This window comes from Pinus tabuliformis, chromosome 5_1 (assembly GCF_031772625.1).
Source record: "Pinus tabuliformis cultivar Carrire ecotype Pingquan chromosome 5_1, CPIR1, whole genome shotgun sequence".
NCBI lineage: Eukaryota > Viridiplantae > Streptophyta > Pinopsida > Pinales > Pinaceae > Pinus > Pinus tabuliformis.
In genome coordinates, this window is record NC_142305.1 from 908,690,626 (window position 1) to 908,703,509 (window position 12,884).

A 12,884-nucleotide genomic window follows, 5' to 3' on the forward strand; every position below is an offset into this window, starting at 1 on the left:
GGGAGCAGACTGGAAGAGCCATTGTTGAAGAGGAGGGAGATCGAAGTGCTACACAGGCAGCTTATCGAATCCCAAGAGGGATTGCGCAATCCAAGCCAAGAGGGCAAGATTTCCGTGGAAGATCTCTCTCTAAGTGAGTTGATAGAGAGGTAAGATTTCCAGACTGAGATTTGTCAGCGGCAGAGGGAGCAGTGCAGAGCCATTTCTAGTGAGACAGTTTTCTGCAGCAATTGATGGGGCAGAAAAACACAGGAAGAGAGAAGGAAACACAATTTTGAGGTAATTCTTCCTTAGAAGACTTCCATCCAAGAAGTCTGAATTCTCATTTACTGAGCAGCAGTAGAGAGAAGCAGATCTACTAACTCCAGCAGGGAGTGCATAGGTCAGCCCAGCAGCAGCACAGAGGAGAGAGGAGGCAGTTCGACATTTTGTTGGCAGAGATAGCAGCTAACAGGATGAGAGATCAAGATTGGTTGGATGGGGCATCCTACTATGTGATCTAGAAGGCTAGGATCTCATGCCTTCTGGATGAACATGATCTCAAGATGTACATCAATAGTGTGGTAGTTGTACCCGGTGATGCAGATCCACTCAAAAAGTACAAGGCCGAGATGGTGAAGGCCAAGCGGTTGATCCTCGATGGAGTGAGGGATCACATTGTATGTCACATTGTTGGCAAAGGGACAACCAAAGAGATGTGGGATGCCTTGGCTACACTATATCAAGGATCTTCCGAGCAGCGGAAGATGTACTTGGAGGAGAAGCTTAAATCAAGCTAGGATGGAGAAAGGGGAATGCATTGATCCGTTCCTATCAAAGCTTCAAGAAGTCCGAGATCAATTGGAAGTTGTAGGATCAACGCCTCAGCCTACAGAGATGGTGAGGTTGGCCCTGAATTCAATTTCAAAAGAATGGCAACTGTTTGTCCAGAGTATCCTGGGCACAGAGAAATTGTCAAATTGGGAAGGAATGTGGACCACTCTTAAACAGGAAGAGATGAGGCAAAACTTAGTCAAGTGCAAACTTGATGGCAGCAGCAATAGTGGGACGAAGCCCAAGGAGGAGGAAGAGAATGCAGCCCTTGCATCTAAGGGGTAGCAGGAGCAACGGAAAAAGAGGAAGGATGTCTCAAAGGTCAAATGTTTCCGATGTGGTGAACTTGGTCACTACACTACACAGTGTCCTCTCAAGAAGAAGGACAAGGATGAAAAACACGATCCACAGGCTGCAGCCACAAAGATAGAGGAAGAGGAGTTCGCCATGACTGCCCAGATACCTACAGGGGAGAGGTGGGGTGATCTAGTACTCTAGTTCGAAAGAACTACAGAGAGGCAGGATCCTTGAGGAGTCCACCTCTTGGATCAATAACTTGCTACGGGAGCCCATATCAAAAGTAGCAGGATGGACCGGGTCAGTGGATGCAGAGGAGTGTTGGAGTGACAGTTGCAGTGGCTAGGAGCGCCAGAGTCTGAACAGCGCAGAGCTAGTGTTGGCAATAGCGCAGTTGGCACAGAGCAGAGTCAGCAACAACGCAGTAGCTTCAGTGACATCATAAAGACAAGCGGCAGTCAAAACTCCAACAGCAAATGCATCACACTGAACACCTTTGGTTCAGTATTTTGGATGCTTTTTCATTGTTGTTGCAGCAGCAGCAATAGTTGGAGAGAGTTGCATTGCAGATGCAGTGTTGGCAGTGGCAGGGCCAACAGCAGCACCTGCAACATTTGCGCATTAGTTGGTGGGCAATGATATCATACATCAACAACGCAGAAGGAGATGTTACAGAGTCAAGGTAATGCTTCAACAAGTTGCATTACTAGAGCACATTTCTCGCTAAGAGGGAGTGTTGATTTCTGGTAGCATCAGATGTGCTCTAAGCCTCAAAATTTGCAGAGAGGCTTGGACACATGTATTCCAGAATACCCAAAAATCGTTTTGGGGAAATTCCACCAGGAAACAGTTTTATTAAAATAATTAATTATTTTTAATGGATGCCTAAGTCTAAACTTAGGAAATTAAAATAACTAAATGGTATTTGGGGTGAAACTTCTAGAAGAAGACGAGGATCAAGCCAAAATGATCTAAGCCCATTGATTAGAATCTAATCTGGGTTGTTGATTACTCAACGAGAAGATTACAAGAAGGACTTCGATGAGCATTTGGAACATACATCACGTAAGAGATCAAGAGAACAACTTCTAAAGAGAGTAGCGCAGCAGTTGCCGGAGAATTGATCGAGGTGATTTCTTGCAGTGAGGGGCAGAGATAGTTTCCGATTGGAGAGTTTCCTAATCGAGGGATACATCGTAGAGAAGGCAAAGAGAGATCCACAAGAGGCAGCGTAGAGCCATGCTGGGCAGCTTAGGGCCACGTAGAGGCAACATAGAGCTTAAGAGGAGATCCGAAATTTGTTGGAGAATCGAGTTCCAAAGCCAGAAGTCGGAGTGTGAGACTGGGAGGGCAGAAAGTCGAAGTTCCAGAGGCAAATCGATCAACCAAAGGAGTGACGAAGTCCCCAGACGCTGAGACGCAGGGCAGCGAAATGATTGCGCAGAGGCAGCTAGGGGCTAGCCATTCAGTGGCTGGATCAGTGTTGGATCGCCAATGATAGTGTGAGGTATATCTTACTCATCTCCCTGTCAATCAAATTCTCTCTATTGGATAGCCAAGAAGGCATCCAAAGATTGTATTCAGAAATTACTTCTTAATAATACAAACCCTGAGCTGTTGCATCAATTTTCCCACATTGGGTTTTTCCAGGGACATTGGTCCAAAAATAACGGTGTCACTTGTGTGTTATTTCTTTCTTGCTCAGATTCTTGTTTCCGCATATTATTTAAAATTGTGAAGGCTGCAATTGTATTTACTTCGATATTTATAGTAGAACAAGGTAAATAACTTGCATGGATTAATAAGTAGAAGTAATATCAGTTTTCTACAGTAGTGATTCGGGGATTCTCGAATTTTCACAGACCCAATAGACACATGTGGACCTGGATGGGAAAAGAGATGAATGGGGCCAAAATGAGTCGAAGGGCAGTAAAGTAGGTGGTATCGGGAAGCGTGACCACGCAACCAAAATTGGGATTTCCCATGTAGTGCCATCCCCTAAGCTAATGGCCAATAAAGGAGATCCCATGGGACTAGGATACAAGGGGTAACCAGGGAATCGGGCAATGGAAACAAGAATACAGACTTAACCCATTATTTCCGACAATTCCCCACACTAATCCATGCCCAAAAGTTCCCATGAAAAGTAAACACAATTACTCAACCAAACCAATGAAAAGCCATACCTTTGGGTTCGAGAGGCCCACCTTCAAACATGCATTCATAACAAATGGGTGAGGGACCACATGGTTGGCTCAGGTGGCGGAGAAAATGGCACATCGAGCTCTCTGGGGCTACAAGGGGTTGTTGGCTGCTGGCTGAGGACCATCTAGGAGAAAAAATTTATCCTATGCATACTACCCACAGGTGGTGGGTAACATCTGGCTCCAACTGGGACATGAGTTCTCAGAACAGTGTGCAAAGCTACTCGGACCTATTATATGCACATATCAAAGACCAAGCACACGAGGCAACATTTTTTGTGGTCTCTTATGATCACCCATGCTTAGTATTAGTCCATAAAACTCAACAAGAAAGTAAAAGAATGCAAGTATAAACTAAATGCAACTAATCTATCATGAGAAATGTCATATGATGTTAGCTCTAATGAGAAAATCTGCGTGCAATGCATCCTACCCTAACATGCATATAATACAATGTCAAGTATCAAGGAAAGGGGTGATACGACTTAACTTGATCGGTTGCGGCCAAAGTTCGTCGTTGAGTTTGCTAATGTAGTAATAATTCTCCCTAACTTTCCCATGAATCTTGATGGGCAATGGATTTTTATCTACCAAGACCACATCTCCAACCTTGTATTCCCTTTTAAACTTCCACTTTTTGTTCGCTTTGTGATTTGGTCGCTTGAGAATACAGACTTCTTGTGAAGGAAGAATGGGAGAAGGCTTCTCAATCTCATGTCTCTTGTAGTATGGGATTGGTCTTGGCTTGACCACATGAGTACGGTATGTAGGCTCTCTATAAAGAATGAAGCGGTTTCCATTAGATTGCGAGATAGTGGCATATGACAAGTCCGTTTGGAGATGACCTCCAACAGCAGCTCCCCATTTCATTGATAGTAGCATCCCCCATACATCAAGGATATCTATGACCACAACATCCATAAGCAATGTTGTATCGATGTTCATGGCCAAAGAAACCTTAAGATCTTTTATGAGGCCCTCTACTTCTACAGGTTTGGAGTTAAAACCAAACACCTTTTTATATTGTCGGGTGATGTTAAGACCCAACTGATTCATGACTTTTAGTGGCATGATATTTGCAGAAGCCCCTGAATCTAACATGCAGTTAGGTAATGAAAGGTCATTTATGACTATGGTAAGCATGAATGGCTCATGTCCTAGGTTTAAGTTGGGAAGGTGAATGTTTTACAAGTCTTTGGGTAATTCTTCCTCTTCAAAGCCCAACGATTTCTTGATTTTCCATTATTTTCGAGGAAGTTTTGCAATCTCCTTTAATGGAACTAGCATAGTCATTTTCCCTATTGCAGTCTCTAGATCAATGTCAAGTCTGACCTCTTTGCCCTTGTCCCTTTTCTTGATGGTCTCTTTCTTTTGAGGATCCTTTTTGGGGTTGCCTTTCTTCGGAGGATCCTTTTTAGGGGAATCTTTAGAGAGAGGTTCTTTAGGAGGGACCTGCTTGGGAATTGAGTCATGTTTGTTGGGTTCCTTGGAGGTTGTGGGGTCTTTATTGTTTCCCTTTTGTGAATATTGGACCCCCTCGAATCTTCCACTAGCATCGGCGTTAAGATTGACTCTTCTTTTTCTTCTTTAACAATGACCTCACTAATGGGAGGATGAATATATGAACCCCCTAGCAAAATGTTGAAGGTTTCGGATTCTACAAGGTTAGCTTTCTCATCTACTTCTTCGTCATCACTGTCATCCTCATCACTTTTCTCATCTTCAGAAGATGAATCTTATTCAACAACATTTGTTGGAGCCAAAGTGTTGGGGAATTGAGATGAGCTTGGTTTGTCCTCTTCATTTTGCTTCTTAGGAAACGACTTCCATTTTGGGATATAGCTAGATTTTTGGGCCCTTTCCAAAGCAGTGAACTTGTTCATGTAGAGCCTATCTTGTGAGTTCATTTCTTCGCTGAGAATTTCCATTTTCTTGAGAAGTACCAGAAGGGTTTCTTTGTGTTGATCTTTGGATTTTTCCTTCTAGACCTCTGCTTTACCCTTGGGGTGGTAATTAGCATCCATTTTGGAAATTCGTAAGTTTTCCTTGACTTCCATTGCTATCTCTATAGACTCAGCCAAGGTTGAAGGTTTCTTGTCCCTTAATGCATAGGTCAGGTGGCCACCCACAAATTTGATGAATTTGTCGAGAATGTTAACATCAAGGAGCTTCAAATGGTCAGGGATATCCCTATCTACCCTATCAAATTTTGGATGAATTCCCAGATGTCTTCCCTTCCCCTACTTATTTGATAAACTTCTCAATGTTGAAGGTTCCTTGTGCATTACATGACCATCTTCTCATGAACATGTCCTCAAATTGGTCAGAGTCATCTATGCATGTTGGGGGAAGACTAAGGTACCATTCCCTTGCTTGTCCTTCAAGAGACAAAGCAAAAAGCATCATGAGCCTATCTTCATCAAATATCAACCTAGGAGACATATTCCAATAGAATTCTTCGACAAAGTCACAGGCACTTATGGTAGCATCACCTTTGAACTTGGGGAGCCAGTTATTGTATTTCTCAGGTAAATTTTTGGGGTCATCACTCAATTTCAAAGAGGCAAAGACACTAACCAAATGCTTTTCACTTTTGGTCATTTTGGGTTGGTCTTGTTTTGGGTAAGTGCTAGAACCAGTTGCCATCTTTGGGGTAGGATCACTGACCTTTTCAAATTCAGGGTGAAGGGTGATTCTAACAGGTGATGGAGTTCATTCTCCCCTTCTTGCAACAGCCCTAGTTAGAGGAGAAATGTTGTCACCTTCAAGAAAACTAGGGGTTTGGACAATGACTAGAGTGGCCAGAGGAATATTTGAAGTGTCATCTATGAATCAATTCCTCAATGCTTCACTACGGAGTTGGGCCTACTACCTCCCTGGCAACAGCGCCAAAATGTTACCACTCAAATTAGCAAGGGTCCTAGGAGGGGATCCTATAGAGCAACTACTAGGTCAAGGGCAACAATGGAGCAATAACCCACTATCACATAGCTAAGGCTCCCTGCTCTTTACGAACATTCACCAATGGGAGGAGTCTCTGTAACGTGAGGAATCACTAGAATAGATATAGTCAATAATAAGATAAGGAAGTGATTCCTAAGCCTATTCGCAAGAGAGACTCAATTAAATAGGTTTCTTGCTTTAGAAGCAAAGTGATGGGTTCTCTAGGAAGGGCTAAAAGGGCTTTTGAGGATAGGATTTGGGAGTATGATTTGTTAAGGAAGCCCCTAATCTCTAAAGGCCATATGAATGCTTGGCTTCTAAGTGATCCTTGTGGAATTGGAGTCAACAAGTTGCGGGACCAACAAGGGCCAAGTGCATCCGAAATTAGGTCAAGGATATGGACTTGATCAATCAAGGATGTACTTGACCTAATTGGGGAAAGGAAAAGGATCAAAGAAACAATCTTGCTTTCATGATTTAGTGTTATGATCCGAATGAGGTTACTAGCCAATGGGAAACCAAGGACAAGAACTAATCTTCGATCTAGGGCTTGAAATATCTTAAGATCCCACCATCGGAATCTCATTAAATTTGGAGGGCTTCTTGAGGACACACAGCGTAGTTGTGTGCAAGAGATTGAATTATTTTGATGCCTAAATCATGAGAAAAGTGATGCCCTAGGTGACCTATGGAGGCTAGACCTAGAAAAAGAGGGGAAGGTGAGAGGAATTCTCTTTGAAAATGATCACCTATGGAAGGATCAGTGCCTAATCCTTTGGGGAAGATGGAGTTGAGATGAAATTTGTGATTTAGAGGAACTACACAAAATCAAGGAGCCTCCTAGACAACTTCGCATGGCAATTAGGGCATGAGAGCAGCTGCTAGAAGAATTTATACTTCAATTTGCAATAATTGATGACTTATCAAGATATGTTTAATACAAACAATCTCTAGGAACATTCACCCTTTCACACATGATACATGAGATGGTGCAATGCTACAAAAGACTAAATTTCCACAATTTCGCATAAGAAAAGCAATAAATTTCAGATCTAGTATAGCGAAAATTCCAGCACCATCAATGTATAAAGCAAATAGCAAGAATAGACATGAAAAGATTACTTATATGTGCAAAGAGTATATCCAATCACCAAAATTATGCCAACAATGAAGCTCCAAGACAAGAGAGATATCCAAACATCAAAATTCATCCATTACATCCAAAATCCTCCTCCAAAAGGGATAGCGAAAATCTCACAAGAGATAAGAACCCAATCCAAGTGATGATGATGAAAATGAATCATCTCACTTCTATTTATACACTTTCTAATGAATTTGATTTAGCTAAATTGGCCTAATTGAGCCCGTAAAATAAAATAATGTGCATAATAACAATATTTGTATGACAAGCCCACCAAATAGCTCAATATTATAATAAGAAGCCTCTCAAGAGGGTTGAATGATGAACAAACTGAGTCGTTGGGCCTTTGAAGAGGCCTAATGAAATCCAAGGGGTGCCATGACAAAGAACTGGTCTCCAAACATAGTGGACAAGGGGTTGGCCCCTTCTTTTCCAAGCAAGAACCTATGGTGCTCCCAAGTGGGTGTAGGGGGGCACAAGGACATCCTCATGGGTCTCCAAGTGGATCAATATTGTACACCATCTGTAAGGGCTAGGATGATGATATAATCCCTCCCTCTGCAGTGGGAGACATCCTCTAGACTCTGGAACATCTACCAAGTGATTGGTACATGTGTGGAGTCAGTTGGGCATGGTGAAACAAGTGCATCATCCTCATCCAAAAGGTGTAACACGAGCAATCAACGAGTGGTTATGGGGAGCCATGAAGTACACTCTGCTATGGTGGAGGCCCATAACTCTCAACGCGCACCCTATAACTATCCAAGTGGCCCTCTGGAGGAGGGCTAGGACCCTGTATAGGGAGACCAAGCCCCAAATAGAGACCCACTGCAATTCTACATAAGATCCAATGTGTCCCCTTGCCCTCCAATACAAAAAATCATTATAGTAATCAAGTAAAAGAGCTTACAAGTCATGGGATCAATGGGGCACTCCATGGTGGCATGCCCTTCCATAGTGGGCTTTGGCATGTACAAGTGTCTCCAAGCTCAATAGGGGTTTAACCAAGGACCCTGTTAAGCAGTTTCAACTTCTAAAAGGGGTGAAATGTCCATAGTACATCCCTCAAATGGTAGGTGGTAGATGATATAATAATTGAGCGGAGTGGGTATCAGGGGAATCATCCAAACTACATGTCATAGTGAAAGGGTAGTTGTAATAGGGGAAGCCCACACCTAGGTATATGAGTCTAGGAGGGAGCAAATCATGGTACATGGGTTACCCTGACCTTTGTTTTTCCACCCTTCTTGATACACCTTTGACTGATTTTTCTTCATAACTACTCAGTGCTCCAAGGGATGAGAGCATGATGTGTAATATGTAGTCGTGGATACCCCCTTAAAGTGGGGCATTTCATTGCCCACCAGGGGTTGGGACAATCATGGGTTCCTTAATGATGGAGGGGGCTCATTTAGGGCCCATAGGAACCAAGGTGATTGCCATGGATAAGGGGTAGAGCTCATGTTTGGCTTTTGCCCACGTGCTAAATTTGTATGTCCCAGCCAGTGTTGCGGGGGAGCGCCCCCCCCCCCTCTCGCTCCCGCTCCCGGTCCGCGCTCCGGGCGGGAGCGGGTCGGGAGCGCGCTCCCTAAAAAAATTTTCGCTCCCTGCCTTTTCGGGAGCGTTTTCGGGAGCGTTTTGCCTTTTTTGCATTTTTTTTTTTGTAGTAATGTTCGAAATGCAATTTTTTTTGAAAGAAACAAATAGTTTTTGAGTGGGGCAACTTAATGATCAAGTCTAGGCCCTAGTATTGATATGCTATTCATGGTAATGTTAAATTCTTAAAGTAAAAGTGACATTTTCTTTAATTTTCATTTTCATCCTTTTACTTAAATTTTTAACATTACCATGAAATGACTCAGGATGTTTGAGAGTGGTTTCGTCCTCATTGGATTTCATATGGAGAAAGTAGAATTTTAGATTTCATTCAAAATCCAGCAGACTTATCAGTTTTTCAGGATTTCAGGATTGGGGGATTGCAATGTTTCCATTGAATTTTGTCATGTATTAGGGTATGGAACTCATATTTAATCAAGAGTACCAATCCCTCTATGTACCTTGATGTTAGTGACATTGGTTGTCGAACTCCTCTATCATGACCCTTCTAAAAATGTACGCATCACTCAAACAAAATCTTGACTTGACATGCTATGCTTTTTCTATCTTATGTTAATGCTTAGAGGGTGATATTAATGACAAAGATCCCTATACAGATACAAAGGTAATGACAAAGATAACTCTGGATATTAATGCTTGGAGGGTGATATTAATGACAAAGATCCTGATTTTGCAACAAGACTAAAAAATTAGACATTTCTCGTGGTGGCAAGAGGCCCAAGCATAAGAAATAGATAATAGATTTACTTCTCTTCTCTAGTTTCTAGTAGCTTTTATATCTATTGACTCTTTCATATTTATTATGATATTTTTTTAAACAATATATGACAATTTAAGTTTGAAGTTGGCAATTATAACTCATTAGTAATGAATTATGAATATGATGCTTCATGAAAGTTGAAAGTTGTTTCATTTCGTTTCATTTTATAACATTTCATTTCATGTTAGATATTATTTGTTGTAATGGTTACACTTAGCTTACAAGTACAACTTTGGTGATCAATGATGATAAATGTTATATATTGAATTTTGAAAGCTTGAAACTTTAAGATTGATGAATCATGAGACTCAATATGTTGTATGTTACTATGTTACTAACTTGCGGACGTGGTTGATGAAGATTATAACTTCTAGATGATTGTTGTTATATGGTTCAATCTATGCTTTTTTATGTTTTTTATATCTAATTCATCATTTTACATGTTTTTGTTGACATATATGTATCAAAAATTAAAAAATATATATATTTTTAAAAAATCGCTCCAGGATTCGCTCCCAAACCGGGAGCTTCTGAAAATGGTCGCTCCCGCTCCCGCTTCCGCTCCCGCTCCCAAGTAACAATGGTCCCAGCCATCTTTTGCATTTTCTGGTACATTCCCTGTTGAGAGTGGCCAAATTATGCTTTTTATTTTTTTTAGCTGCATCAACCTCCAGAGCATCGTTCTAAGCCTGACCCAAGGTGTGGACAAGAGGAGGGGGAGGTTAACCCTATGTGGACCCAATGGACACATGTGGACCCGGATGGGAAAAGAGATGAATGGGGCCAAAATGAGTGGAAGGGGAGTAATGTAGGTGGTATCAGGAAGAGGTACCACACAACCAAAATATGGATTTCCCATGTAGTACCATCCCCAGAGCTAATGGCCAGTAAAGGAGATCCTACGGGACTAGGATACAAGGGTAACCACAAAATCGGGTAGTGGAGACAAGAATACAGACCTAACCCATTCTTTCCGCCAAATCCCCCCACCAATCCAGGTCCAAAAGTGCCCATGAAAAGTAAACAAAATTACACAACCAAACTCAATGAAAAGTCATACCTTTGGGATCAGGAGGCCCACCTTCAAACATGCATTCATAACAGATGGGCAAGTGACCACATGGCTGGCTCAGGTGGTGGAGAAATGACACATCGAGCTATCTGAGGCTACGAGGAGTTCTTGGCTGCCAGCTGAGGACCATCTAGGAGAAACATTTTCTCTTATGCATCCTTCCCACAGGTGGTGGGTAACACGTAGTAAATTCAAGTTGTAAATGCTATAGGCATGATTTAAATTCAGATTCAGTAATGAAATACATTGAATCATAAACAATAAATGAAACAGAAATAGTAAAGTATTGATATATTGATTTAAATTCATCATTATAGAATCTAATTAGTACTAAAAAAAATAGTAGATACCAAAGTCCGAAATAGTAAATTGAAATAACTTAAAGTCAAAAACAGCAAAGAGTAACAAGTCAAAGGCTCAATCTGAGATCATCATTAACTAGAGTCAAAGCTTAAAATCACCTGTGGACAATGAACATTGAAAACAAAATGAGCATCGAGGAGTGAAAGTGCAGTAGACCTTTTTGTATATTGCTTTTGTCTTCTTCTTTTTTTTGCCTTTTATTTTTTCATTTTTTAAGCCTTTATAGGCAAATATTTGAGGGGGATGCCCCAAAAGCACCCCTTTTCTTGGGGCAACGCCAGAAGCAAACCTTTTATGGGGGTATGCCCTGAAGCACCCCTTTCTAGGGGTACACCCAAAACTCCCCCTTTTGATGAAACATTTTCCCACACTGGGGAAATATTTCACCATGTTTCCCCATAAGCGGGACGCAGAGAAACATTTCCCCAAGAGCTCCCACATCCTGGGAGCATGGGAAATGTGGGGAGCAGGCCCCCACCCTGAGGGACGTCCCCATGGAACACTGGAAAACATGGCACTTGATATTTGGCAGACAGATATTATATGTTACAGGGGAAATTGTAAAGAAAAATATGGCAAGCTCTCAAGCAATTCTATCAAAATAAGATATTGACAATACAAATTTCAAGTAATCAAACTTGTTTTCTAACAAGAATAAAAGCCATATTCTTAATGAAAGGAATATTTTTTGAGCCTGCCCATTACAGTATGACTAGGTGCAATCAAGATGAAGAAATTCTAGAGAACTTGAGGATTTTATTTCAGAAGAAAGATTTAGCTTTCCAATTTAATCGTAGGTTTCCATATAGTTCTGAAAAAGGTAAAAGAGAGAATCGATGAACACATTAGACAGAATTTTGTTTTACCCTGGACATTTGTGTGCCCAAATTCAAAGAAACAATCTTTCAAATTCAAATAACAATCTTTCGTCCAAAGAACAAACATAAACAGGATGGTTGCAGCTTCAACTTACAGAATTCGTCTCTGAACCACATGCAATATATCCATCCACAACAGAAAGTCCCACAAAATTCTGAAAGAGAACAGTAGAAGCTACAGTTCAAGTTCAGGATTTAAAGCTTTAGCTCTAAAATTCATAGATTTCATGAACTAAAAAGAGGATCACTTCCATTTTAAAGAATATATAACTAAACTACAGTCCATAGAGAGAAGATTAATTAATTTTCCAATAATATGTTGAACAATTAATAGTAAATCCTTGAAAACAAACCTTCTCATTGGTATGACCAGTATAGGTCACAGTACAAGCATTATTGGATACCCCAGAAGGATTGGCTTTTGTAAGATCCCACAACTTGAGTGTGTTATCTGTAGATGCAGAAACAATTGTGCTGGAATCTATGAACTTTACATAGCTAACTGCCTTCCCATGACCTGCCAAAGTGCACCATGGAATTTTTGTATTGCGCAAATCATAACAATAGATCTTGTAATCAGCAGAACCAAACGTTATCATATTTGCAGAATCAGGTGGAAACTGCACACAACAAACATTTGCCACCGTCTTGATTGTACCAATGCTGTTTTCCTGCAAAGAATCACCAACCAATAAAACAAACTTGCTTGATACAGCCAAAGAAATCATAAAAGCCTCAAGTCAGACAGCAAATTTACACATTTACAAGCAAAACCACTTCACAAAGAAGGCAACCC

The 12,884-nt window shown here is 41.2% G+C and overlaps 1 protein-coding gene across 3 annotated transcripts in view; it reads right to left on the reverse strand.

Annotated features, from left to right (window-relative positions):
- Nucleotides 1-12,884, reverse strand: part of LOC149167762 (protein SPA1-RELATED 4-like) — a 314,418-nt gene that overhangs the window by 49,865 nt on the left and 251,669 nt on the right. For all 3 annotated transcript variants that reach the window (XM_089433135.1, XM_089433134.1, XM_089433133.1), the window contains 2 exons: nt 12,442-12,759; nt 12,184-12,243 (listed from right to left, as the gene is read on the reverse strand). In XM_089433135.1, coding sequence (XP_089289261.1) covers nt 12,184-12,243; nt 12,442-12,759 — 378 coding nt within the window. The remainder of the gene's footprint in view (nt 1-12,183; nt 12,244-12,441; nt 12,760-12,884) is intronic.